Source organism: Carassius auratus, chromosome 38 (genome assembly GCF_003368295.1).
Source record: "Carassius auratus strain Wakin chromosome 38, ASM336829v1, whole genome shotgun sequence".
NCBI lineage: Eukaryota > Metazoa > Chordata > Actinopteri > Cypriniformes > Cyprinidae > Carassius > Carassius auratus.
The window spans coordinates 8,365,572-8,391,920 of NC_039280.1; the positions used below are offsets into that span (position 1 = coordinate 8,365,572).

The following is a 26,349-nucleotide window of genomic DNA, read 5'->3' on the forward strand; positions in this document are numbered from 1 at the left end:
AGGTAATAAATACGAAAATCTTATGCATGTGTTGCATACTTGCGCAGTTCCATATTTTGTTTTTCCAGGCTACGTTTGATTTCCAACAGGTGGTTTGTCTCCTGTTTGAGCTGTTTCTCTGATGTTCGCAGGGTGCTAAGCTGCTGGTTCTGGACCTTCAGGTCATTCTGAGTCAAAGTGCGTTTCTGAACCTCTTGCTCGATCTTCAGACTCTGATTCTTCACCTAGAGAGAGAGAGAGAGAGAGAGAGTTGCAACAACTTTTATTGCGATGAAAAAAACAACAAGTTTTTGTTATATATGATAAACATGCTTCAAATGAAATGAAAGACTCTGCATGTCAAAAATAAACAAGTAAAAACTACTTTCCATTATAATACAAAGAAACAGTTATATTTAAATAATAATAGTTCAAAATAAACGGATACAATGCTATTTAAAAGTTTGAGAACTAGTAAGGTGTTTAATGGTTTTGAAAGAAGTCACTTTATTCTCACAGAGGCTGCATAAATTTGATTAAAATTACAGTAAAATAGGGAAATATTACAATTTAAATGTAACGGTTTTCTCTTTCTATTGAAAACACATATTCTGCTTAATGTTTGGTGGAAACCATGATGCTTTTGTTCAGGACTCTTTGATGAATAAAAAGTTCAAAAGAACAGCATTTATTTGAAACACCATAAATATCATCGCCATCACTTTTAATCATTTTAATGCATCCCTGCCCCTGCGTAAAGTATTTAAAAAATGACCCCAATTAATTTTTTAACAGAAGTGTAAATAAATAAATAAAAAATACAGTTTCATGTCCAGTAAGAGACATTTACAGCCATTACATTTGATCAGTTAACTGGCCATCTGCAGTGGTAGCAGAAAACATGGATATCCTCCACACACCTCTTCTGTGAGTCTCTCCTTGTGTCGTCGCAGTTCATCTAGTTTCTGCAGTGACTGTTTATAGTCGCAGTCAAGCATGGAGTTCTTCTTCTCCAGTTCTAACACCCTGTTCTCCACACGCAGTTTAGAGGAACGCTCCTCCTGCAGCTTCTGTTCCAGCTCTAGGGGAAAACACACACATACACAGACAGACATGTTAACCAGCCATAAAATCTTTGTTAAATGTTTTAGAAAACAATTCCAGCAATTCCTCAATCAAATCTCCTTCAATGTAGCCCTTAAATCAAAAGCACTGTACTCTCCACTGCACATTTCAAAGTAAACTGAACTGTCAGACTTCCTGTTTCAATAGGAAATATGGAAACACACGTAAAACAATGTTAATTTCAATGGATCTTTCATCTCTTTAAATACCCTTCACAGCTTCAGATTTTGCTCCTTCGATGGACTCGCGGATTTTGTTCTTGTCGGCAAGTCGAGCTTTTGTGGCCTTGTGTGCCGCCTCCTCCTGCTCCAACCCCTGCTGCAACATCTTCAGCTTATAGGTCATGTCAATCTGGTTATTGCTATTCTCCTATTGGGGGCATAAAACGAGGGGGAGGGACATTAGAAGAGCAGTTGGACATAAAATGCAATTAACAGAGAGTAAACCCCAGTAAATCAAGTCTGTAGCTTTCTAATAGCCATTTGTGTACAACATTAATTCAGCAGGGAATGCTGGGAAGGATCAACACTGTGCGGGAAAGGCATTAATGACGACTGAATCCACAACTGTAGCCTTTAATGATGTCACAACTGTCTCAACGAGGAAGGAGGAAATGAGAACGACTTGTTTACCTTTTCCAGATCTGTAAGCTTCTCCTGAAGTTGTCTCTTCTCCGTCTCAGCTTTAGATAGTGCCTGTCTCACCTGTTTCACTTCCTCCTCCAAACCAGAGATGCGTGCTGAGGACAAGAGGTGGAATGTGGGTGAATATGGTTGAGTGTGAAGTGAACACACACATTCAAAACAGAGGATATGCACTTACCCTGTAGATCAGAGATGGTCTCAGAGCCCTGGGTTTGCTCACGTTTCTCTGTGTCCAGCGCGGCCTGCAGGCTGATGTTGTCTCTCTCTAGCGTGAGTTTGCTGTTCTCTAGCATGCAGCATTTGTCCTGCAGTTCTCTCACGTGAGCCTCCAGCTGCTGCAGCTGTTTTGAGCTCTCGGTTTGAGTTTTACGCAGCCGCGCAGCAGCATCAGTTTCTGCCCGCAGTAACGCATTTGCCTCATCCAGCTGTCAGAGAGAGAAAGAGAGAGTTTATAATGAGGACATGACGCTATGTTTCTAGGATCACTCCGTTACTTGATCACACATGAGAAAACACACAGCCACGTGTCGCTCCAGGAAGACTGAAATTCTGGGAACTCTATTTTTAAGTAACTGAATGATGCTTTTAACAGATGCTGTATTAAGCATCAAGACTATGCAACAAAATGTCACAAGTATAAAATATACACACAAATGATTCATTTCTAAACCTCTAAACTAATGATAAATAAATATTTATTTTATATATTATATTAATTACAGTTTAAACATTTGGGGTTGGAAGTCTCTTTTGCTCTCCCAGGCTGGATTTATTTGATTAAAAAAATACAGTAAAAAGTTTAAATTATTAAAATGTAAAATAACTTTTCTATTTTAATATTTAAATAACTATCTTGTGTATTTTACAATGTAAGTTATTCCTTGGCTTTTTTCAGTTTCCATTATTCCAGTCTTCAGTGTCACATCATCACACATTTTTTCAGGATTCTATGTGAACAAAGTTACAATACCATTTTTTTTTTTTTTTACATATTTTGTATATCACATAATAATTTATCGTTACAGGCACTTTTGATCAATTTAATGCATCCTTGCTGAATGAAAGCATTAACTTCTTACAAAAAAGAAAACTTACTGACCCCCATTTGTTTGAACAATTATATATATAATTATTGAATCAATATATATCTTTTTTTCCCTTTAACCCACAAACCTGTTTCTGCAGGTGGATGTTCTTCTCATTGGAGATGTGCGAGTTCTGGTTTTTCTTCTTCATTTCATCCAGCTGATCCTTCAGACTGTTCACTTCATTCTCCAGGCAGCGTTTGCGGTCCGCTTCACTCTCTGCCCTGCGGTGACTCTCTACGTTCTTGTGCTGTAGGAGAGCTTTCTCTCTCTCCAACTGTCTCAGAGTCGTCTCCAATCCTTTTCTGCTATTTATCTATAAACACATGTGGTAAGATAACTGCATATTCCTGCACACAAATTGCTGAGATCTCAGAGATGAAACATCCACTCACTTCTTCATCAAGCTCTTTGGTGATCTTCTCTAGGCGGCTACTGTTGCTTCTGTATTTTTGCTCCAGCTCATCTTTGGCCTGCATTTCATTGTTGAGCTGCTCTTCTAGAGAGTGAAGTTTCTTCTGGAGCTGAGTGGAAAATAAAGCAGTTTACTGTAACTGTATGAATTACCTAACAAGACCTATATATATTAAGCAGACAGAAAGTGAATACTTACTGCTAAATTGTCCTGTGGGCAATAAAAATAGAAACAATTAAATGTTAGAACCAATTCTGCAAGAAGCACTAATCATTTTAAGTTTAAGTCTCATATTAAGTCTCTAACCACCAGGGACTACTTTATGATGTTAATCCAGTCTCTACAGAGCATAACACAGTTAAAATAAATGTATAACCTGATGAAGGTGGGAGTGTATCGGTGTCATACCTCTGTCTTGGATGCTGGGTGATCTTTCATTGCTGAACTGTTAACAGCATTCAACAACCTACAGAAAAACGCATCAGGTAATCTGTGACGGTAGTTATCAACTGGTTTTGCATCAGGACAACAAGTACAGATCCAATGCTGGATCAAGAAATGGTTTATTGTGCAAAAGTGAAAAAAAAAGAAATCTGGTCTTACTGGTCTTCTTTAAAGTAGGTGAACCCCACAAATGGCAGCTGATTGCCAACAAAGGCTTTGGATATGGGAAAGGTCTCTACTTCTCCTTTATCTTCCTCTATCTCATCGAAATTACTGGTGTCTATGTCACTGCTCAGCTCTGGAACCACAGGTGCTGCAGCTGGAGAGAGGATGGACAAAAAAGGGCCACTGTGCATTTATAACAGCTGATGTAAACAAACACTTGAGAGTACAGATAATAATAATAATGCTCATAAATGCACACTTCTAACTCAGTCTTGCTTTGTCTTTAGTTGGGTAACACTGGAATACGAATGTGTATTGAGCACAGTTATTATAGTTTTAGAACTTTTTCATTTTGTTTTTATTTTGTTTTATATCAGTTTAAATGGGTTTGTTTTAATGGGACACAAATCGTTGAGGTGTGCACTAATATTAATACTAAATACTGATACTACAAATATTTTCTGCAATAGTTCATAGCTTCTAAAGAGAGATCTTTTAAAAAGAACACTTTTTATTCAAAGAATGATATCAATACCCTTGTAAAAAAAAATCTTAATTAAAAATAATAATAATAATAATAACGAAAAATAAAGTGGTACAGAAATAACATCCTTTCAAACAACATCCAAACTAACTAAATGTAATGTTTTTGGACACTTAATTGCGTGTTAGTTTCAGCTAAATGCAATCGGCTAAGATAATATTTCTATTGAATAAATATAAATATTTATATTCTATATATTCACATGAGCTTCAGTATGTCAAAATAGTGTGCAAAATATTATTAAAAAGGTTTATTTTAAAAAGAACTTTAGTGCACTTCTTTAAAAAAAAAAAGTGAAAAAAATGTATTTAATAACATTTAATTCATTATTTTATCATCATTTATTTTAATTTATATGTTAATATTTGTTCAGTTGTGCACTTTTTCCACAAGGGAAATGTTCAATAAAGGCAAGAAAGTGTGTGAGAAACACATTCATTCTCTTTATTGATTTTTTCTTTTTCAGTTATATGACAAATTCCATAGACATTTTATAAGAAAAAAAAAAGAAAAAAAAAAAAAGAAGAAGTTTTCTGTATGCAAAACATGCAAGTATAATGGACATTTACTCACTCTCTCTAATGGTGCTGAAGGTCCACTGGTCATTTTTAAAGAAAGGATGTCTTTTAATTTCTTCTATGCCATTTCGACCCAGGCGAACCTCCCTACCAAATGCAAACATCCGCCAAAACATTTCGTCAAACAGGCGTGAACCCTTGCAGTTGACCATCAATCTGGAAATACATGTACATCTATCTGTGCATGTAAAAGCTCACCTCTCTGTCAGAAAGGCACAGATGATGTTTTTGGCTTCTTGAGAGATCTCAACGTCATCAGGAAAGTTAAGAGAGTTCTTATGGTCCATAATCTTACTGTAGGTCCCCACCAGAGAATCGGCGTAAAACGGTGTATCACCTACACACACAAACATTTATCTAATTGAATAAATCAACAACACAAAATGCACAATGTAGGCAAACGCACAGATTCTTATTTCTGACTCACCAACCAGCATCTCGTAGATAAATACTCCCACTGACCACCAGTCACACTCGCGTCCGTAGTATCCGTCCCCTCCCTGAGACTTGAGAACCTCCGGCGAGATGTAATCAGGGGTCCCGACCGCAGTGTCACAGTGAACCATCCCTGTCTATCATCAACCAATCAATCAATAAGACAACTGATAGGATCTTTGTTGATCTAGGTCTAGAGACTCAACACGGCACCATATACAATTTACAAAAGTACTATCACGTTACATTAAATCACACACAAACGGATGTGTACTGGCACTAATTCAAACATTTTTCTCAGTGTGTAGTTCCACTTCTCTACTCTAGATGGCACTATAGTATCACTAAGCAGTATGTCCAGTCTAGTTTTTGTGGCTGGACTGTGGCACTAAATGGCAGGGTCAGAAATTAACCAGAACTTGGGGGAAATAACTAGCAATAAAAGTGACAAAAATGCCCCAGATATGCAAATTGTGGGGCAAAAATTTTAATACATAAATAACCTTGTCCCTGTCATGAATTACATTTAATCTTTATTCAACATAAACTGAGCATTTTTAAAATATAACAGCTTCTTAGCCTCAGTATGACCCTAAGACCTCTGAACCCATCTGCGGTTCAAGGAATGAGAGGAAGGCTGGGTTTTTCTTTGCTTTTTTTTTAGTTTAGACAAGAACTGGCATGTGATCAAGGTATTTGTCATGCAATTACATCCAAGAGTGACCTAAAAATCCCTGCATCTAAGGTGAAAGCGCCTGGTCAAAAGTGGACCAGAGCGAGCCTGAGATTTTGATAACTGTCTGAGAACTACAGAAATTTGGCATTGTGATAACTGGATATCCTCTTACCCCATCCATTTTCATGCAGGTCCCAAAGTCAGCAAGTTTGAGGTGTCCGTAGCGGTCCAGCAGCATGTTGTCCGGTTTGACGTCTCGGTGAATAAAGCCCATGGAGTGAATGGCGTCCAGAGCCAACACAACCTCAGCAGTGTAAAACTTTGCCCACTTCTCTGGAACATCGTATGTACTGGTGAGATTGACAAGATCTCCTCCTGGCATATATTCCATTACCATGTAGAGAGAACGATCATCCTGGAACGCACAGCACAGCTGAGGAAAGATGAGAAAGAATTGAGAAAGAGAAGAGAATTAATATTAATTCATTAATTTATTGATTGTGTTGTGATCAAACTAGAGATACTTATATATATATATATATATATATATATATATTAGTTTAATTAACATAACACACTTTTACTTTAATTTTAACTAGAGCAGCTAGCTAATTAATGAAATATAATATGATCGTAATAATCATAATAGGAATCAGTAAATTATTTATTTCATTTTTTATGTTTCTTAAAGAAGCCTCTTCTGCTTACCAAGGATGCTTTTGTGATACAGTAAATACAGTAAAAACAGCAAATCTGTGAAATATAATTACACTTTAAAATAACCGTTTTCACTTTAATATAATTTCAAATGTAAATTATTCCTGTGATGGCAAAGCTGAACATTCAGCAGCCATTACTCCATTCTTGAGTGTCACACAATCCTTCAGAAATCATACTAATATACTGATTTGGCTCTCAAGAAACATTTCTTGTTATTATACAGTAAATGTAAAAAAAAGGTATTCTAAAAATGTATTATTTTGATCAACGTAATGCATCCTTGCTGAATTAAATTAACTGCTTTACATAAAAACCTTACTGTTCCCTAACTTTTGAATGACAGTGTGCATTCATGTGATATTTAACACTTGGAAACATCATATTCCTTAAATTCATAGATCAAACCATAGTGAATATTCGTGTGTGAAAAAACATTGTTACACATGAGAGAGGACAAGTTTTTGGTTCCAAAAAAAGATATCAGTGGATCTTACCTGCACGACCCACGGGCTGTCAGCAAACGCCATGATGTCACGCTCCTCCCAAAAGAAGGCAGAATCTGAACGCTTGATCATTTCAAACTTGCTGAGCACCTTCATTGCATACACCTTCTGAGAGGCCTTATGCCTAACCTACACAAACACACAACCAGATCATAACAAACTACATCACACACCTTCCGCGAGAAAACTAGCCAGACGTTCACTAATGAATTACTAATAATCTACATTATTCAATTTCTAACAGGCCTTGTACCTCACTCCCAAAATGATTTCAAAATAAAACTAATACATACTCTGTGAGAGGCTGTTTTGCCTTCGACACAGACAAGCCACATTTTAAAGCACCCACTGATGTTGTGCTTCAGGCATAACACACCCACACAGCCCCTGTCAGACAACTGACAGAGGAGAATACTGGGTAATAATCATGTTGTTTGTGTCTGCAGGCTTGTCCAGACATATCCCACTGCATCTCTCCCCTGACTATCACAAACACACACCTAAGAGTCACGACACAATAGAAAACAACACATGCTTTCTTTTTCATATCTAAATACACAATTACATGAGGTCCCATTCAACGGGGACCACACAGAACTGCTTGCAGCATTTGGATGAATGTGCACAAACTTAACCCATCCATACAGATTACACATTACTTTAAGTTTGGCTATTAATAGATCTAAATTATTGCAATTAATTTCATTTTAATGGAGTTAACAGTGCTTTCAAAATGTAATGCATTGAGAAACATGTTGATGCCACAGATTTATTTAGCAGTGCATGTGCAACTTATATGTGCAAATAGATTGCCTTTGCACTAAATTAACTAATAAAATAGGTACAGGAATATAGCATCAGACACAAAAGAAAGAAACAGTGGGAAGAATTTGTAAGTTTTCTTAGCAGTCAACATTTATACATCTAAATGCATCTTGAAATTCTTTTAAAGACTTGAGTGTTTCCTTACCAGCTGGACTTCTCCAAACGCTCCTCTACCGATCACCTTCACTCGGTCAAAATCATCTGGCTTCATCTGGAGCTCCCTTATTTGGCCCATAACCTTCTCATCTGTACACACAACACATTAAAATCACATTTCCTTGGTCATGTCATGAACAGACAGATTTAGTTTTCAGACTGACCTGTCAGGTCTTTTAATAGTAATGACTGACTAATTTAAAATTTACATAATTATAATAAATAATATTCAAAAATAATAATAATCATATAAAAAAATAGTATTATGGGCCAGTATTTACCCATAATACCCCTTAATCAGGGTAGTGCCATAATAAATTTTTGACAGGAATGAAAAAGAGGCTGAGGAATGGAAGTAAATGCATTCAGTTGATTGTACTGTTGACAAAACGTCTTTCAGAAAAAAAAACTTTTTTATGTCAAGACTCCATAAAACAGACTTAATTTTGAAAGTTGTGCGCTGGATTAATTACATTATTTAGGACCTTTATGTGCAAGCCATTGTAAAGACATTAAATCCATCCCTCTCTGCCTCATTTTAATTTACATTAAATTCAATATGATGTCTAACCTGACTAAGGTCTATTGGCCAATTTATTGAAGTGTTTTTAAATATTTTTAAGCTTTTTCTTTTTGCATAATTTCCATTTGTTATCATTAATGTTATCATTCTTGTTTTTTGCGAGGAAACATTACAATAGATATATCTACACTCTCTCTGTCTCTATCTCTCTGTATATATATATATATATATATATATATATATATATATATATATATATATATATATATATATATATATATATATATGTAGTAAGTATGCATAAGTATTTTAAACACACACATGAATTATAATTGGCCCGCAAAAAGGATTCAAAGATCCTTAGTCATTTTTCTCATTCGCCCCCCACAAACAAATCTTCAGTATATACTGTAAAGTTCAGTAGTTATTCATCAGAACATTGAGCACATTAAGTGTGAAATCAACATCAGGACTGACAATGATCAAAGGCCAGTGCAGAGCGTTCACACAGTCTGGTGGATGAGAGGACTGTTGAGTCACACACTCTCTTCCAAACCAAACATTATAATGTCCATACAGCCCTACTGGTCTCCATGACAACAGGCAGAATCGGGAACAAAATCGGGACAGAATGTGATAATTAGTCAAAAGTTTAATAGCGCATGAATAGAACACAGTACAAAGATGCATTCACACAGACATGGTACTGGCTACTGAACTTAAACATCACTGATAACTTTAATACAATAATTTTAATACAATACTTTTGTGAACAAATGTCAAATTAGATTAACTGTGCTGAAAAATATAATACATGTAAGCATCCTTCCAACCATTCTCCAAACTGCTTTCCCATGGTCTGACATGAGGATGCTGAAGCCTGTCCAAAGGTACTGGGCCACAGGCAGGAGGACTGGATGAGTCCATCACAGAGTTAACATTACAGCCCCTGGTATTCACATACGGTCTCTAATATTAACCAGACCAAAACTTCTTTAGCTTATGAGAATGTGCACATTCAGAGCTGTACAGTCAAACTTTGCTTAATGTGCGAGACACAAAAATGAAAACCACAAGTGTCCTGAAAAAGAACTGCACAGGAAGTGCATTACAATCCTCCATGACATCAACTCCAAGCCATTTCTTCATACCCAACACACACAAAAATGCAGTTTTCACAGTCTGTGTTGACAGGTCATTATTTACGTGATGAGCTTTAGTGTTGTAAAGTGAGGGGCCCAAATTAGGAAGAGCCACTCAAAACAATTCGACTCAAATAAATGATGTTGATGTTGTAGCAGGAAGCAGCCTCATTGTAAAACTTGATGCCACCATTAAGTATTTCCTTAAACCGCAGAATAACACAGAACAACAATCAGAGAAAAACACACTACTCACATCTGTTCAAGAAGGTCTCGATGTTCTTATTTTTACGCAAGGCCGGAAAGTCCAAATCTAAAACCAGGGCATTCATGGAATCCTGAAACACAAAGACAAACACTTTGAGTAATGCATTAAAATAACAATCTCCTTGCACACAGCATTTATTCAAAGTGAACGTGTCTGTGGAAAAACCTTGGAAAATTTGTGAAGCAAATGATCTACTGTTTTTTTTTTTTTTTTTTTTGTCATTTCTAACTTCTAACATTTTTACAATACCTCTCATTAATGCCAACCTTTGTTAAAACCGGTTTGTACCTTCCTTATAGATTTCAACTTTTTTTTTTTTGGCAATTTTCAAGCAAAAGTGCTGCTAGCATCCTATATGATGTAAAAATCAATAAAGGTCCGATCAAATTAACTGCTGCATAAGGCCAGTATAGAAGAATTGCTCTTAATTCATATATTTCCTTAATTCAAAACATGTTTTAATAATATAAAACCACATGTGCTATGGATGCATACATATAAACGTCTCACTTCCACTCCACACAACAGAAGAATGTCAGAGTATCAGAAGCTGTACATAAAATTAGAAGCATTTTATGTAAATAGTTGTAGGCAAAAAAAAAATGTTTATTTGTCTGGGGGAAAAAAAACAAATGTTAAGCGATATCCATTTTACTTAAACCCTGAGAATGAGAATGGAATGAGCTACAGACATATTTCAAGGACAGGAAGTTTAATGGCTAGGCAGAACTTCCAGCCTGAAGAAAATAAGATTGATAAGTCAGCAAGGCTTTTCAGGCAGTAGATAATAAAAGAACATCCACTTCTCAGAGGCTGATCTGACAAGTCATTCATCATTTTTTTACCCAGCTTTTGTTACCCAGAGCACACTTCACCTTTTTTGGGCATCTAGATGGGCATCTGCCCTGAGGGAATGCAGCGTATAATGAACGGAAATGCATTTAAAACAATTAAGCAGAGATTGAGGCCACCGGGCCCATGGATGTGTTCCTGCACATGCAGACTGAAGTGTCGGCTGCTGGTTTCTGCACTGCTGCGCTTGTAAAGTGCTTTGAAACAAGACCAGGTCTGTTGTGACTGACATATCAGGCATGGTCTCGCTGGAAACCCTTCCCGGAAAACCCTTCGGAATGTCCAGCAGCCACACCTCTCCCCCTCCCTCCCTTTTTCTCTCTCTCTGCTGCCCTGCCTTCAACTTCCAAAAGTTCTCTACCCTTTACTGCAAAATGTGAAATATTTATGGACACAAATCTTCACTACTTTAATAAATGCATCTCTTCTGTCTCACTTTACTCTATAGCAGGGCAGGGAGAGATTTATCAGATAGATCCAGCATTGTTAACATACTGAAGATTTTAGTGTACTTTTTACTGCACCAGTAGGCCAGATTTGCTCAATGTCATGATTAAGTACCAGTACGAGACATTTTAATGACATATGACTATTTCATATTTTACCAGCATCTAATAATGATGGTTCTGTTACGCCATGATGATTTTGCATCATAATGATGATGCTTCTTTGGTTTGGGAACAAAAAAGGTTTAGTGAATTAAATATAATGATATCATAAAGACTGGATGCTACATAACAATGCAAGTTAATAATTAAAATAAAATACAAATATTGTTATTATTGATATAAGTTTATTGAATAAATAATTTGGACCCACTTTATATGAAGTGTTTTTAACTACAATGTACTTACATATAAACTATTTAAACTATTTGCACTTACAAGTTTTACGTTGTACTTATTACATACAAACATCTGCATGTAATTAAATCTATAATTTCTGTAATAGCATCAAAAACTACACTGCTGACCCTGCACCCCTACGCCTTAACCAGAACATAAGACCTCTTGTGTTCTGCATTAAAAGTAATTTGCAATAAAAACCTGAAGTAATTTTTTTTACCTAACAACTTTTTTTAATGCAAGTCCATAGTAGTTAAAATAATCCAATATAAAGTGGAACCAATATTGTATTTGTTTAAAAAAAATAATAATAATAAGTTGCATACAGATATTAGTTTTGAGATTTAAAGAGTCAATTCTTTAAATGAATTTAAATGAATTAGTCCAAAAGACAAATCTATTAAACCTGTTAACTGCTTTGACATATTAAATATACTGCTGAACTCTTTAGGAAACACTGCATAGCTTCATGGGACTATAGCTAACGTTTGATTAAACTCTTGTGTGTGCCCGGCCCGCTGAATTTTACCATTATCAACAGCACATTTCCCAGAACAGAGCACTTCAAATATAAAACTTCTATTTAAGGAAAAACACACCATCTATCTCAAAGCACACTTCGGCAGGAAATGACACCTGCCAGCAGAGGCTCCAGTGACACTGCTGTAGGGTCATAGTGCAGCTTAGAGATGACATCATTTCTTCCAGTGCCCCCCTCTCCTATACAGCCATCAGAGACATGAAACAGAACATACCAAAACACACCAAAAAAAACATTTAAAACATGAGGATGGTGTCAGGTATGCTGAAAAGCCCCAAAATACAAGGGGCCACTGGTACCCAAGAACACACATGTAACCCACCTGTACAAACACCCACAAAGGACAACCACACTGGATTTAAAATCGTGGCTCCATTTTCAACCCAACAGACGCAGAGTTTCAACTTTTGCCTGTGATTTGCTTAAAAGTTTAATTTGAAAGAGTGTAATTTTTGCACCACTAAATATATGTCATTTTGCACATTAACCTGAGACAAGTATTTTAACACTTAACCTTTAACAGAAGGTTCTTAAAAGAGCTGATCAAACCTCTGTTGATGTGCAAAAGGTTAGCCTTGACCTTCAGCCTCTACAGGCCAGGAAAAAATAAAATAAAATAAAAAAGCATTGTATGTTGTGAATACCATATCTTTAAAGACTTCAATAATTCTGATGAGGTCATTGGAACCTCTTCGAAAAAAAAGAGAAAAAAAAGTTTAAATGCCTATAAAATTATTTATTTATGATATTCAGTGTGCCTGAGGGTCTAATCACCATTAAAGTATTCAAGTTACCCAGCACATGGTGGAAGAAAACCCTTTTTGTGTCATTCAAACAGATGTGAAAATGTGTTTTTCTTCCATGAAATAAGTGTTTGACTCACATGAAGTCCTCTATTATTTTCGCATTACACTGAAAAAAACAGGTTACAAAAACTGCAAATTTACAAAAAACATACTACAGTCAAAATGACAAAGCAAACATACAAAAAAATATCTATAAGTGACCTATGACAGACTATGACCACATATGATTTTGAGTTATAGACTCACACATTAATGAAGAAAAAAAACCACAACATTGTTATGAAACATGCATGAAATTCATGTTAATGCAAAAAGCAAATTAAAACACTGGAACATGAGTGGGAGTTAAAAATACTGCATCTTGGCACTTTGACATTACCTCTCGCACACACACAAATGGTGAGTCACACCCACCTACACACACACAACCTCTAACTGCAATAATGACAAATGATTATTCACGCTTCAGTTAAACCTGCAGACATCCTCTGGTTCGAACACCCCTTATTCTAACACTTTCAACTTCATTTTACTGACAAACTCTCAGCTTATTAGTGCCTCTGTGTGTAGCATTTAGTGGTCACTGATACAACATAATGATTAGCAGACCGATATTTGGAAATTTGAAATAAGCATCACTCAGTGTGTAATAAAATAGTCTGAAGTCCGAACAATGAGAGCAGAGGTTTGCAAAAATATGTGGCTAAATTAAACATCAAATGAAATATGAAGGAAACTGGAATACAGAAGTTAAATATTATTGAAAAGATTAGAGTTCATCTAACACAGCGAGTGACATCGCAACATGCAATGTGCCAAGGTGGTAGGTTCATTGCACACCGTTTACAGTAGAAACGAGAAATCCTTTGCTTTTGCATACTAAACTATATTCTGTAGTAACTTCTCACCATCATGCAGCCTGACGCATTTAGTTAAGAGCTTTTTAGGAAGCCAAACACTTCAACTGAACTGATGCTGACGCCAGTATCTAGAGAGAAGAGTGGCAGATGGCAGATATAACATAAATGGTTATATTATGTAATAAACTTTTATGATGGCAAGGAGACATTCTGAAAATAAATTTAAAATGCTGCTCAATATTTACTACAACCATTTGATCAGAAAATGTTTATTATGCATTGACAAAGGTGTTGGCAGATTTTGGAACAGACAAAAATGTAACACGCACTTCTGTAAATCCACCAAGCAGTTTTCAATCAATGCAGATAATCTCAAAATAAAACATTCTGCTGTTTAACTGGTCTGGCAGATGCATTGGTGTGTCACTAGTATCAGAATTTAACAGTTGTTCACACTTGCTAAGAGTCATTTCCTGAAACCTATAACAGTTTTCAAAACTATCTGTGCGAAAATCAAAACCACTTAGTAAAGGTCTGGCAAAATGTCTAGACATATGGCAAAAAATAAAATTAAATTAAATAAATATATAAATAAATCTCCTGTCCAGGGATTTCTTTATTTCATTTTTATTTCAAATTTTTTGCCATGGATTAATCATAGACAGTGGTGGACGAAGTACACAAGTCAAGTACTTGAGTAAAAGTACAGATACATATAATAAAATATTACTCCAGTAAGAGTAAAACTACTCCTTTTTCAATCTTACTCAAGTGAAAGTACAAAAGTACTCGATTTTTTTTTGTATTTATGTAAAAAAGTACTGAAAGATAGATGTTTGCAATTTTATATAGGCTACTTAATTTAATTTTATATTAGCACATATTCTTTTTATAATCCTACTGCTCAAAATACCCAGGGTTTTTTCCAAAATAACCACTATATGGAGTCAAGATATATTTTTGTTGTTGATATGGACTACACTGATGAGAGTGATGTTAAAACTGTGAAGCTTACACTGTGATGTACCTGAGAGAAAACAGAGATGACCATCTGATTTTCACCAGTAAGAACAAAGTATTTTAAAGTTTGTTGTTTTACAGAACATCAAAGTTACAGTACAGACCAAAAGTTTGGACACACCTTCTCATTCAAAGAGGTTTCTTTATTTTCATGACTATGAAAATTGTAGAGTCACACTGAAGGCATCAAGGGCTATTTGACCAAGAAGGAGAGTGAAGGGGTGCTGCGCCAGATGACCTGGCCTCCACAGTCACTGGACCTGAACCCAATCCAGATGGTTTAGGGGTGAGCTGGACCGCAGACAGAAGGCAAAAGGGCCAACAAGTGCTAAGCATCTCTCGGGGAACTCCTTCAAGACTGTTGGAAGACCATTTCAGGTGACTACCTCTTGAAGCTCATCAAGAGAATGCCAAGAGTGTGCAAAGCAGTAATCAAAGCAAAAGGTGGCTACTTTGAAGAACCTACAATATGACATATTTTCAGTTGTTTCACACTTTTTTGTTATGTATATAATTCCACATGTGTTAATTCATAGTTTTGATGCCTTCAGTGTGAACCTACAATTTTCATTGTCATGAAAATAAAGAAAACTCTTTGAATGAGAAGGTGTGTCCAGACTTTTGGTCTGTACTGTACCTCTATATATGACATGATAATGACATGATAAGTTAGGAAGAACATTAAGGAAAATATAATTATATTTTCATAATGATTTTTTCTTTCTCAAACCTTGTCTGTGGTTTAAAAACACCCCTGGCGAAACGGGGTGCATCTCTTCCCACTTTGATAATTACTGTAGTTACCATGTTCTGAACATCACATCCTTTCTTTTCTACCCAGGTGTAATCTACATACATACATATATATATATATATAGGTGGTTGAATAAAAATATTTGGACATTATAAAAAATTCAAAATCCTAGATAGACAGTTAGCATCAGCTAACAATATTTACTTATTTTCAGTACGGTTATGAATAAACATTTATGTCTGTCTACTCTTCTAGTTAATCCAAACAATATACATATGTATAACGTTACTGTTGATAAACAATATAAAAACAGACGTCACATAGGACATTTTAATAAAACTGTTTAACATTAGGGCAGCGGGGAATTTGAACGTGCATGAGTTATTGTATTTAATCTGTGTTATTTAAAGTTTTTTTGTTTGTTTTTTTACCTAAAATTGATGCGTCTGCACTCGAGCATTTCAGTGGGCTTAAACAGATCACTCTTTACAACGGATTTAGTTCCCAAACAACTGACAATTTTGACCTAAATATGATTTTCAGTTACAATAATTAATCCTAAATTTCGACATTAATAACTTACTTTTAGCAACATCAGACGCACGCGCGCTCACAAGATCTCCCGGTTCTTACTTCTGGAGACTCGCACTAAACGGTTCATTTGAATCAGTGAGTGGTCGACTCCAGAACAGCTGCTGCAATCGGATCATTCTAATTCCTAAACGAATCATTTGGTGCGATTCACGATCCGATTTAAAAGTTTATTTTGAAAAGACTCAGTTCGTTCATGATGAATCAGGCACCGCTTCTGCGTGTCGGAGCACGTGATATATTATAGGGAGTAACGATATGTTTTATGAAATGTAGTGAAGTAAAAAGTACGATTTTATGCTTTGGAATGTAGTGAAGTAAAAGTAAAAGTCACTCAAAATAAAACTACTCCAGTAAAGTACAGATACTTGAAAAATGTACTTAAGTACAGTAACGAAGTAAAGCTACTCCGTTACTGTCCACCACTGATCATAGAGCTCATTTTAGGTGCCTCAGGTGTTCAAATATATTTGTTATACATTATACAGGTTCACGTGTACTCCGTCTGCAGTGCGTATTCAGTATGTGTATGCGGTGCAGAAGCAGCAGCGAGAACGCATTATTGTAACGCGAAAGCACATTAAAATAAAATGCGAGCGCAAATCTCTCCACTCGCACGCAGATTTCCTCTGCTCTGTCACAAAACCAGACTCAGATTGCTCAAATACACACTGCTCTCGCCCGGAGAGAGAGCGCACATTTAAAACGCGTCTCCTCTTGCTCAAACTGCATCCTGTGCACTCACAACTCTCTCTATGCTCATGTGCTTGATATTAATTATTTTTGCACCTTATTATTTATAATCTTTTCTGTTCACATCTTTCACTTCTTTTACCAAGTGCAGTGTGAATGCTCTTATCTGTTAACATGGGCTTGGAAAAAATACGCATCACAGACAGTGTGTGTGAACCTGGAGTTACGTAGACCTATGCCCAGTCTGCTCTGTTTTCGCCCTCAATTCAGGCATGCAGCGGTCTGATCGGATAGCATACTGCGGGAGGTCGGGGTTGCAGAAAATCATGCTATAAAGCGATTTAGAAATCACACATGCTTAAATCATGATTTTATGATGTTTTCAACTAATTGCACAGCCCTAGTTTTTAGCCCCGCCCAAAAAATCCTGAACACAGAATTGGTGAAAAACTGTTTAACTCTCTAAATCCACTAGTCAGTATATAATTTACAGTCTTTGTAATGTGTATCAGCAATACATTTGTAATAGGGGTGCTCCGATCACGATCGGCCGATCGCCATGCGCATCTCGTCAGTAAGGCTGACGCATTATAAATGTTACAAATTAGGGGTGCTCCGATCACGATCGGCCGATCGTTAATGCGCATCACGTCAGTAAAGCCGGTTCTCTAATCAGCGGTTAATTCCATCAGGTGCGTGATTTCACATAGAGCAGATGTAACTACACAGAGCCGTTGTTAATAGAGAAGATGCGCAAATCCACTTCATTTTCAGCGTTTTTTGGCACATCTTCTCGGTTAACAATGGCTCTGTGTAGTAACAGCTACTCTATGTGAAATCACGCACCTGATGGAATTAAATAGAATAGAAAACCGGCTTTACTGACGAGATGCGCATAACGATCGACCGATCGTGATCGGAGCACCCCTAATTTGTAACATTTATAATGCGCTCATAAACAATTCTCAGAATTGGCTTTTCAGGGACTTTAAGACTGGGGTAATGGCTGTAGAAAATTCAGTTTTGCTGTCAAAGGAAAAAATAAATTTTAAGGCTGCACGATTATGACAAAAATCATAATTTTTAAATATTCCCTTGAAATTGTTATTGCGATTATTAATTATGATTATCACAATTTACACTGAATGATGTTTATACCATTGACTGATGCAACTGCATGCTGTAGTTTTATATGAAAATAAACAAGCTGAAGACGCTAACTGAAAACTTTGTGTTTTCTTTTCGGTTGTTAAGTGATGATGTAAGAAGCACTGTTTATTCATATTAATCATTTAAGCTAAATGCTTTCAAACTTACGGTATACACTACAGTTTCCGTGCTCACAGCGTCCCAAACACAAATAATTTTTATATATTTTTTTTTATATTTATATTTTCATTGTCTGCCTATCTGGGACTTCGGTATGGAGTTAAAGGTTAAGATTATAACTTTTTCGCAAGTATTCTATCACATTGTGAGTTTATATTAGCACCTTTTGTTGTTTTCTCGTGGTAACTGATAGAGCGTTTGGACACGGAAGTGCTGCTATGTGACGTCAGACTTAACAAGCGAATAGTATTAAGCCTCAAATTTCAACTATACATCAGATTGGTTTCTTCATTAAATTATAAAAAAGTAAAAATATGAATAGGATTATGATGTTATACTGAGACTAAAATTAAAATAATGGGAAAAACCCTTAAGATAACATGTAAAAAAGAAAAAAAAAATATGCATCTTAGCAACGCAGAATAACATAAGTGGACTATGAATGATTAATTACTGCTTTGAACGATTATGTAATTATGGCATCCATAATTGTAATCGTGATTAGAAATTAGATTTGATTACATTGCGGTTGCACAAGAACCTTCGCATTACAGAGATTTCACTAGGAGAAGATTTCCTAGTCAACAATAGGCAGGCAGAGAAAGTGTCAGAGGGCAGGATATCTGTAACTCTTAAAGTATTGGGAAAAGGTTTCCTGGTTGTTTTGACTGAGGGGGCGAGAGGAACAGCTGCTGTTCCAGAGTAAAAATGGACAAGGCCACTATCACACCACCTTATATGGCCGTGTTTCTCCTATCTACCCACAGAAAGAGAGAGAGAGAGAGAGAGAGAGAGAGAGAGAGAAAGAGAATGAAAGGAGGGAGGGACCTGATAAGTTCTGGAAAGAATTAAAGGGTCAAACGTTACAAGATACTTTTATATATTAATCTTCTCATTCAAGAAAGAAATATGGCATGCAACACACAGTAAAGAGGGTTTTCTTCTTAAAATCTGTCAAAACAGAAATCAAAGCTTCATTATGAAAATACAAACATTTTCTGCATGTGTGCTTGCATTTGGATTCTTATAAACCAAGTATTAGTTAACTAGTTGACTAAGTTGAATTTCCTGTTATCACTGAGAATTTCATCAGCTGCATTCCCAATTGATTTCAAACTGACCTCTCAAAACAGACTGTACACATTCCTATCAGTCAAAGTCATTACCTGAGCAACTTAGGACAAGAACTGCAAATGATTCTGGTTACTCATTTGTTTGAAGTGTAATTTGATAATTGTCCAACAAACCACTTTTACTTGTGGTGGGGTCTCTCGTAAAGTAAAAGCACAATTGTGCTGAGTAACAGAAATAAAGTGTTCCACTCCTCTGTCAATCCATCTATCCTGTAGTGGCTATTCAGTGAATTAAATGTATTGAAGATGAATTGAATGCAGCGTTCCTGCTCCTCCCTTTGGCTAATGAATGCGCACAGACACAAATTAATGTGTGCAAGTGCAGTATCCACCTGTGGAAAACAATGAATACTGTCTGTTTTAGAACAAACATAGTGGGCCGCCTATGAAGGCAGCATTTTTTTAAAAACCTTAAAATTTAAGCAAAATCAAAAAACAAGTTTTTTGTGAAGTTATTTCAAACAAAATAAGGCCAAAATGAAGTTTGTTTGTAATTCATTTTAAGAGACAATCATCCTCCCAAACTTAAGGGCTTCTAAATTGGCTGTTCTTAACAAAATTCAAAGCTTAATGGTCTCGCTGTAGTTTTCTACCAAAAAAAAAAAAAAAAAGAACAAAGAAGAACTTGTTGGTTTAAAATTAGGAAATTAAGACAGCAAATTTATTCACTCGTCTATTAATCCATTTATCCTCCAGTGATATCTAATAGTAAATTCTATCTAATAGATTTTAATTTAGTAATAATAATAATTATTATAACTAGTATTATTAATAAAACAATTGTAATTACTAATTATTACATTTATTGTTATTATCATTATGAAAGTCATGTTTATAATTATTATTATTATTATTATTATTATTATTATTATATGTTTTAGCCAAATTGTGCAACCTACAATCTAGCACAGCAAAGGGGAAATAATTTTTCCCAAAATTGTGCAGCCCTAAAAAAAAAAAAAAGATCCAGCAAAAAATGTAGAAAGTTACTGAAAGGTCAAATTGTACATTTAATTAACAGCGTGGAAGTTAAAATTTACTATTTTATCCAAAATTTGTGTTACAGGAACTCATTTGCGAGTCACTTCACAACAAATCAATATTTTTGGGGAATTCTGCCTACTATAGGTACTAGGGCTGTCAAAATTGCTCAAAAAAGACGTTCGAATATTCCCTCTAAAAAAAACACGAATATTCGAACTATTCGAACATCTGGTGGCGCATGTTGTCAATAACGCGCATTACGTCAATAAAGGGACAAAATAATACAAAGAGACATAACTACTTGTATAGGTAGTCTATTTAAGTTTAAACATAACAACGTAGCCTATTACCCACACAAAAACAAGGAAATCAATTAATGGCCAAGACTGCAGACCTCACGCTCTCTCATCCTCACGTTCTCTGCGCATAAAGGTTTAAATAAACAAACAAATTTTTCAGTGCTGATCAAGAGTTTTGTGCAAGTGATTTAAGGTCGCGAATTCTTTCCCAAATATAGCAGGCTTCATTCAGTGATTGAAACAAATATTATTAATATGAATTGAAGCTTTACAGAATATAGAACTGAGCGAGCTGTGCTGTGGTAAACATGGAACTTTTCCTTGACATGAAACGATAAATCAAACCTCGGGTCCATTGCTTGACAGAACTCCCAGAAGCCTGCCCCATCCGCGATACTGATCGGTCTCATGTCCTTACAAATTAACGAAATTAATTTATCCGTTATGGCCTCTTGTCGTGTTGCAGACAAAGCGCTTGTGGCGGGCGATGCACAGTAACGTTAAGTGACAAGACGTGACTGTTTAGCTGGAGTTCCACACATTATGCCATGCTCATTTGGGAGCACATTTTTGAGATGTGACCTCATGGTTGAATGGTATGCTAACTGTATTCTGAATAGCTTGCATACAACTTTAGCTTTCTCTGCTGCGGTCGAGTTGCTCTGCGCTTGGCTGGCATCTTCCATGAAGACGTGTCAACTTTCAGCAGTGATGCTGTGCCAGAGACAGTGCGACTCCTGTGACCTGTCCCTGAACCTCAGGCGCGCTAGCGCGCCCACTCGCAAAGCAGACAGCCACGCCTCTACTACCGCGGGCGTTTTTTCCACCTTTTTTTTTTATTCGAATATTAATTTTCACCTTCGAAATTAGTTTTTTAAAACCTATTCAAATATATATTTGAATTTAGAATATTCGTTGACAGCCCTAATAGGTACCAGTTATGAGGTTTCATTTAATTTACAATGCCTCCTTAGAAGACAAATGCCTATGTATGCTGTAGACACAAGATGCCTCACTGGTCTTGGTCTTAGAACCACTGTGTGAGGGGATGCCACACTTCAGTTTCACTGCAAAGAGATCTTGTAACTCCTAAAAAAAATTATACATTATTTATGAAAAGTGACAAGAGCTACATTAAACCATTACACAGCTGCTCATCAAAAATATGATGCTGAATTACAGCAGTCAGCAGAATCTCCGTCCCTCAGAATCAGAGAATTTGAGGTACACCACATCACTCCTTCCCTCGAAGACACCCATACACACCTGATAAATTCAGCAGTCTCCATAACTCACGTGTTTATATGTCAGCCAGAAAGATCGCTGAAGAATGTAGATCAGTGGTTTTTCCAGTTTTAAATGAACTCTACAGCATGAAGCTGGTCAGCATCGTACCAGCCTTGACAGGTTGCTAAAGAGTGTTCAACGGCATTCTCTAGCCTCCATTAGTTAGTCAGACATTTTAATTAGCCTAATTTGCTAATGCCACTAGTCCAGTTAAAACATGTCTCATTCTTCAACCACACAGAGATAGGATTTTACGAACACAGAGCACACCAATAAAGCACAATTCCAGTGGAAATTGAGACACGGACAAGGAACATTCAAAACATCTGTTCATAAATTACACTGACAACGATCAGTTTCAATCAAAATGGAAAAAAGCTTGTCAGAGTTAGTGAACTATTTCATAAACTGGTTCAGACAACAGTTTCCTCAAATATCTACAAACTATATATACATTAGTTTGTTAAAAATTATCAGTTTCCACTAGGGCTGGGATAAATGATTATTTTTTCAACGATTAATCAAACGATTATTTTTTTTCAATGCATCGATTAATCTAACGATTAATTTTTCCAGACCGATTCGATTTCGCTTATCTCCCCATTAATTGACTACTAACAATTTATACATGTTGATTTACATATCTGAATTAAAAAAAAACATGAATTCCTTAACATTGCAATTTATGTTTATTGCTCTTAAAATTACAAAATAAAAGATTGACTAAGAATGCATTACTTTGCACTTGTATAGAGATAGCATTCAATAAAACCTTGAAGCCTTGAAAACACATAGCTTACTGAACACATAGGGCCTAGCTTACTGAAAAAAAGTTCTTCTTTCAGATGAAAACAACAACAACTTGATGTTTAGCATTCAATAAAAAAGGTCACCCAAAATACTTGTTTAGACCAATTGAAAGAATACAGTAACCAATTTAAACTTGAGGGCTTTAAGCTAATACAGAGAGTGCATTTCCCAAAAAAAAAAAAAAAAAAATTAACAGTGGGAGCCAGCAGCCTGTCATGGAGAAAAAAAAAATCTCTGAATGCTCCACGTGAAACTTTGGCGTTCCGCCCTTTTTCTATCGTGTCTAATGATTTTGGTTAATATGCACGAGGGAGAGAGAGAGAGAGAGAGCGCAAGACAGCGCTCGTGTAGTTTGAAGACTGTGAGTGCGCGAGCGCACGTGAAACTTTGGTGTTTCGCCCTTTTTCTATCGTGTTTAATGATTTTGATTGATATGCACAAGGGAGAGAGAGAGCAAGAAGCGCTCGTGTTGTTTGAAGACTGTGAGTGTGCACGCGCAGCCGGGGCTCTCTCTCGTACTTACCCTGACAGGCTCAGCAGTCATTCTATTCTACATCACTACCGATCAAATAAGGATTTGACAGCCGCCAAAAAAAAGATCAATGAGAAATAAAAACAGGTCGATGAATCGATGCGCATATTTTGCGTCGACGTCATCGATGACCTCGACGCGTTGTCCCAGCCCTAGTTTCCACATAAATATTAAGCAGCACAACTGTTTCCAACATTGATAATAATTAAGAAATGTTTCTTGACCACAAAATTGGTGTATTATAATGATGGATAATGTGACACTGAAGACTGGAGTAATGCTGCTTAAAATTACAATTCAAAATATAAATATTTACTTTGTTATATTAATTGTAATAATTCATAATATATTACTATCTTTTTATCAAATAAATGCAATATATAATGAGGGTTTTCCTTCAACACGACTAGACAGAGGTCTTCAAAACACACATCTCCTAAAGATGACACATCTCACGTCCACCATGGCAATCAGATAAAACTTAATGACAACACACAACATGGGTGTGGAACTTCTCTTCAGCACAATAGCATATCATAAAACAACATAAACACCGCTGCTGTCCGGATGGACATTAGACTGGACTACAGTGTACATACTGCTCACCTGCCGTCTGCTTACAAAGCTCTGTAATAAATACATCTTGCTGAGAAGCTCCATTTGCCCTCTAATCACTTCTGAAGCCACAGTTGGGCAGTTTTCAATGTGGTTGATGCATTCTGGTATTTTACACCAAGAGGTTTGGTATAAAGAAACCACATTGGCCGAACCTTTTATTTCAGTCACAATTTCTGTTCTAGGAAAGAGGTGTTCAGGGAGAACCTTTTGACAACCTAATATTTTCTCAGAAACCATATTTCAGAAACACAGAACAAGTTATTTCATTAAAAGATTAGTTCACCCAAAAATTTAAATTCTGTCTTCATTTACTCACCATCATGTTCCAAACCAATAACACTTGCATTAAAATACATTATATACATTAAATACATTATAACATCTATTTAATTTAATAGTTTGCATTTTAATTATTTACGACAAGATATGTATTACAATGCACATTATGAATACTTATAATGCATTATTCCCTTTAAAAACTCTTTATAATGCTTTCTTTATAACGCTATGAAAAAGCTTTAAGTAAAGGTGAATTTCTCCAGACCAGTCTAAATAAAAAAAACAAATACTATGACAGTGAAGTTTCAAAAAGCACACATGAGCATCACAAAAATTTATGAAAGTTTTTCTATATGAGTGGATGATATTTAAACTGATATCTTTGATATCACGTTGTTATTCACTGATAATATCCAACCTTGAGTCAGTGAGTCTAACTCTAAAAGTGAATCAAATGTTTCAGCCTAGGACTGTGAATAGGGTTGGGTACCAAAACCCAGTGCCATGGCACCGGTACCTATGGAACTGGTATGCACCGAACTGAATCAAAACGTAGCCATAAACTGTACACAAATTTGCGATCGCCTCAGAGTCAGTCCCCTTAAATGTCATATGAAAACGGCTGCAGACCTGTCTTCTCACCATCTTTCAGCGTGCTCTTCAATCCGCTGACCACGGCGGAGCAGCGAGAGTGGACTCAAACAGAAACAGAGGACACATGGTGTGTGTTTATCGATGATGTGTTAGAATATCTGTATCTATGCAGTTTGTTGTCATAAATAGTTTGCCAAAGGTAACGGGGGAGCAATTGGTTTCTCATCTACTGTAAAGTTTTCTCTCCGTTCACCCCTCATCACACCACAGCTGTTTCCTCCAGCGACAATCAAGCCCTTAACACGTATGTACGCATACTTTAATTACACTTATTTAAATAAACTTAATTTAATTATACGTACTCTATACATACAGTACTGTGCAAAGTCTTCGGCACATTAGTATTTTCACCCCAAAGAATGGTGTTCGGCCAGTTATTTATATCTTTTGCTGTAGTGTGTCACTAGAAAATATTAGTTTACATTTCCAAACATTCATTTTGTCATTAATTTTAATAATCATCTAGTGATATTTTTGAATGCACAAACAGATCTCTGTCTGGAGCTCTGGCTGTTGTCAGACTGCTTGTGCATTCAAAAATATCACTAGATGATTATTAAAATTAACTGGCTTTAAACCCTTTTTTTGGGGTGAAAATACTAAAGTGCCCAAGACGTTTGCATAGTACTGTACTTTACAAACAACATTGTTGCTACTTTATAAAGAATGACCATACAGTCATTCACAGAACTGATTATCGGTTCTGGTACCATTTTAAAAGTATCAAAATGGCACCGGTATCGTGAAAAAACCAAACGATACCCAAACCTAACTGGATAAATTTACTTGAAAAGATTTAGCACAAAAGAAGTTTGTTAACCATTTTTTTTTTTTTTTTTTTTACAATATTACGTTAAATTCTCTTGTAAACTAGCGAGATTTCATTGTTTTTTTTTTTCATTGAAAAGAGTGAACAGGATTTCAAAAGTATATTTTTGGGTTTTTCACAGATAAAAATATGTTTGGAGCAACATGAGGCTGTGTAAATGGTGACAGATTTAGATTTTTGTGCACTATCATTTAAATGTAAAATTACACCAAAAGTTAATGTATGTAAATATCAGGTGTCAGAGAAACCTGATCATTCTTGAGAAAAGTTTCAGGTCTAAAAAGAGAAAGTTGTAATTTGTCCTTCTTCTGGAGACATTATAATCCGCCTGCAGCCACCCACACACACACACACACACACACACAACAGAAGCACAACTTCTTGGATTCTCCAGCAAAACAGTAGC

At 36.0% G+C, this 26,349-nt stretch overlaps 1 protein-coding gene across 3 annotated transcripts in view; it reads right to left on the reverse strand.

The window, feature by feature from the left end:
- Positions 1-26,349, reverse strand: part of LOC113056916 (rho-associated protein kinase 2-like) — a 47,758-nt gene that overhangs the window by 9,009 nt on the left and 12,400 nt on the right. For all 3 annotated transcript variants that reach the window (XM_026223846.1, XM_026223844.1, XM_026223845.1), the window contains exons 2-18: positions 10,216-10,297; positions 8,284-8,384; positions 7,305-7,442; positions 6,263-6,523; positions 5,407-5,551; positions 5,178-5,316; positions 4,975-5,066; positions 3,852-4,011; positions 3,657-3,714; positions 3,447-3,458; positions 3,229-3,357; positions 2,922-3,149; positions 1,927-2,173; positions 1,737-1,843; positions 1,314-1,473; positions 900-1,060; positions 40-224 (exon numbers count right to left, since the gene is read on the reverse strand). In XM_026223846.1, coding sequence (XP_026079631.1) covers positions 40-224; positions 900-1,060; positions 1,314-1,473; positions 1,737-1,843; positions 1,927-2,173; positions 2,922-3,149; positions 3,229-3,357; positions 3,447-3,458; positions 3,657-3,714; positions 3,852-4,011; positions 4,975-5,066; positions 5,178-5,316; positions 5,407-5,551; positions 6,263-6,523; positions 7,305-7,442; positions 8,284-8,384; positions 10,216-10,297 — 2,405 coding nt within the window. The remainder of the gene's footprint in view (positions 1-39; positions 225-899; positions 1,061-1,313; positions 1,474-1,736; positions 1,844-1,926; positions 2,174-2,921; positions 3,150-3,228; positions 3,358-3,446; positions 3,459-3,656; positions 3,715-3,851; positions 4,012-4,974; positions 5,067-5,177; positions 5,317-5,406; positions 5,552-6,262; positions 6,524-7,304; positions 7,443-8,283; positions 8,385-10,215; positions 10,298-26,349) is intronic.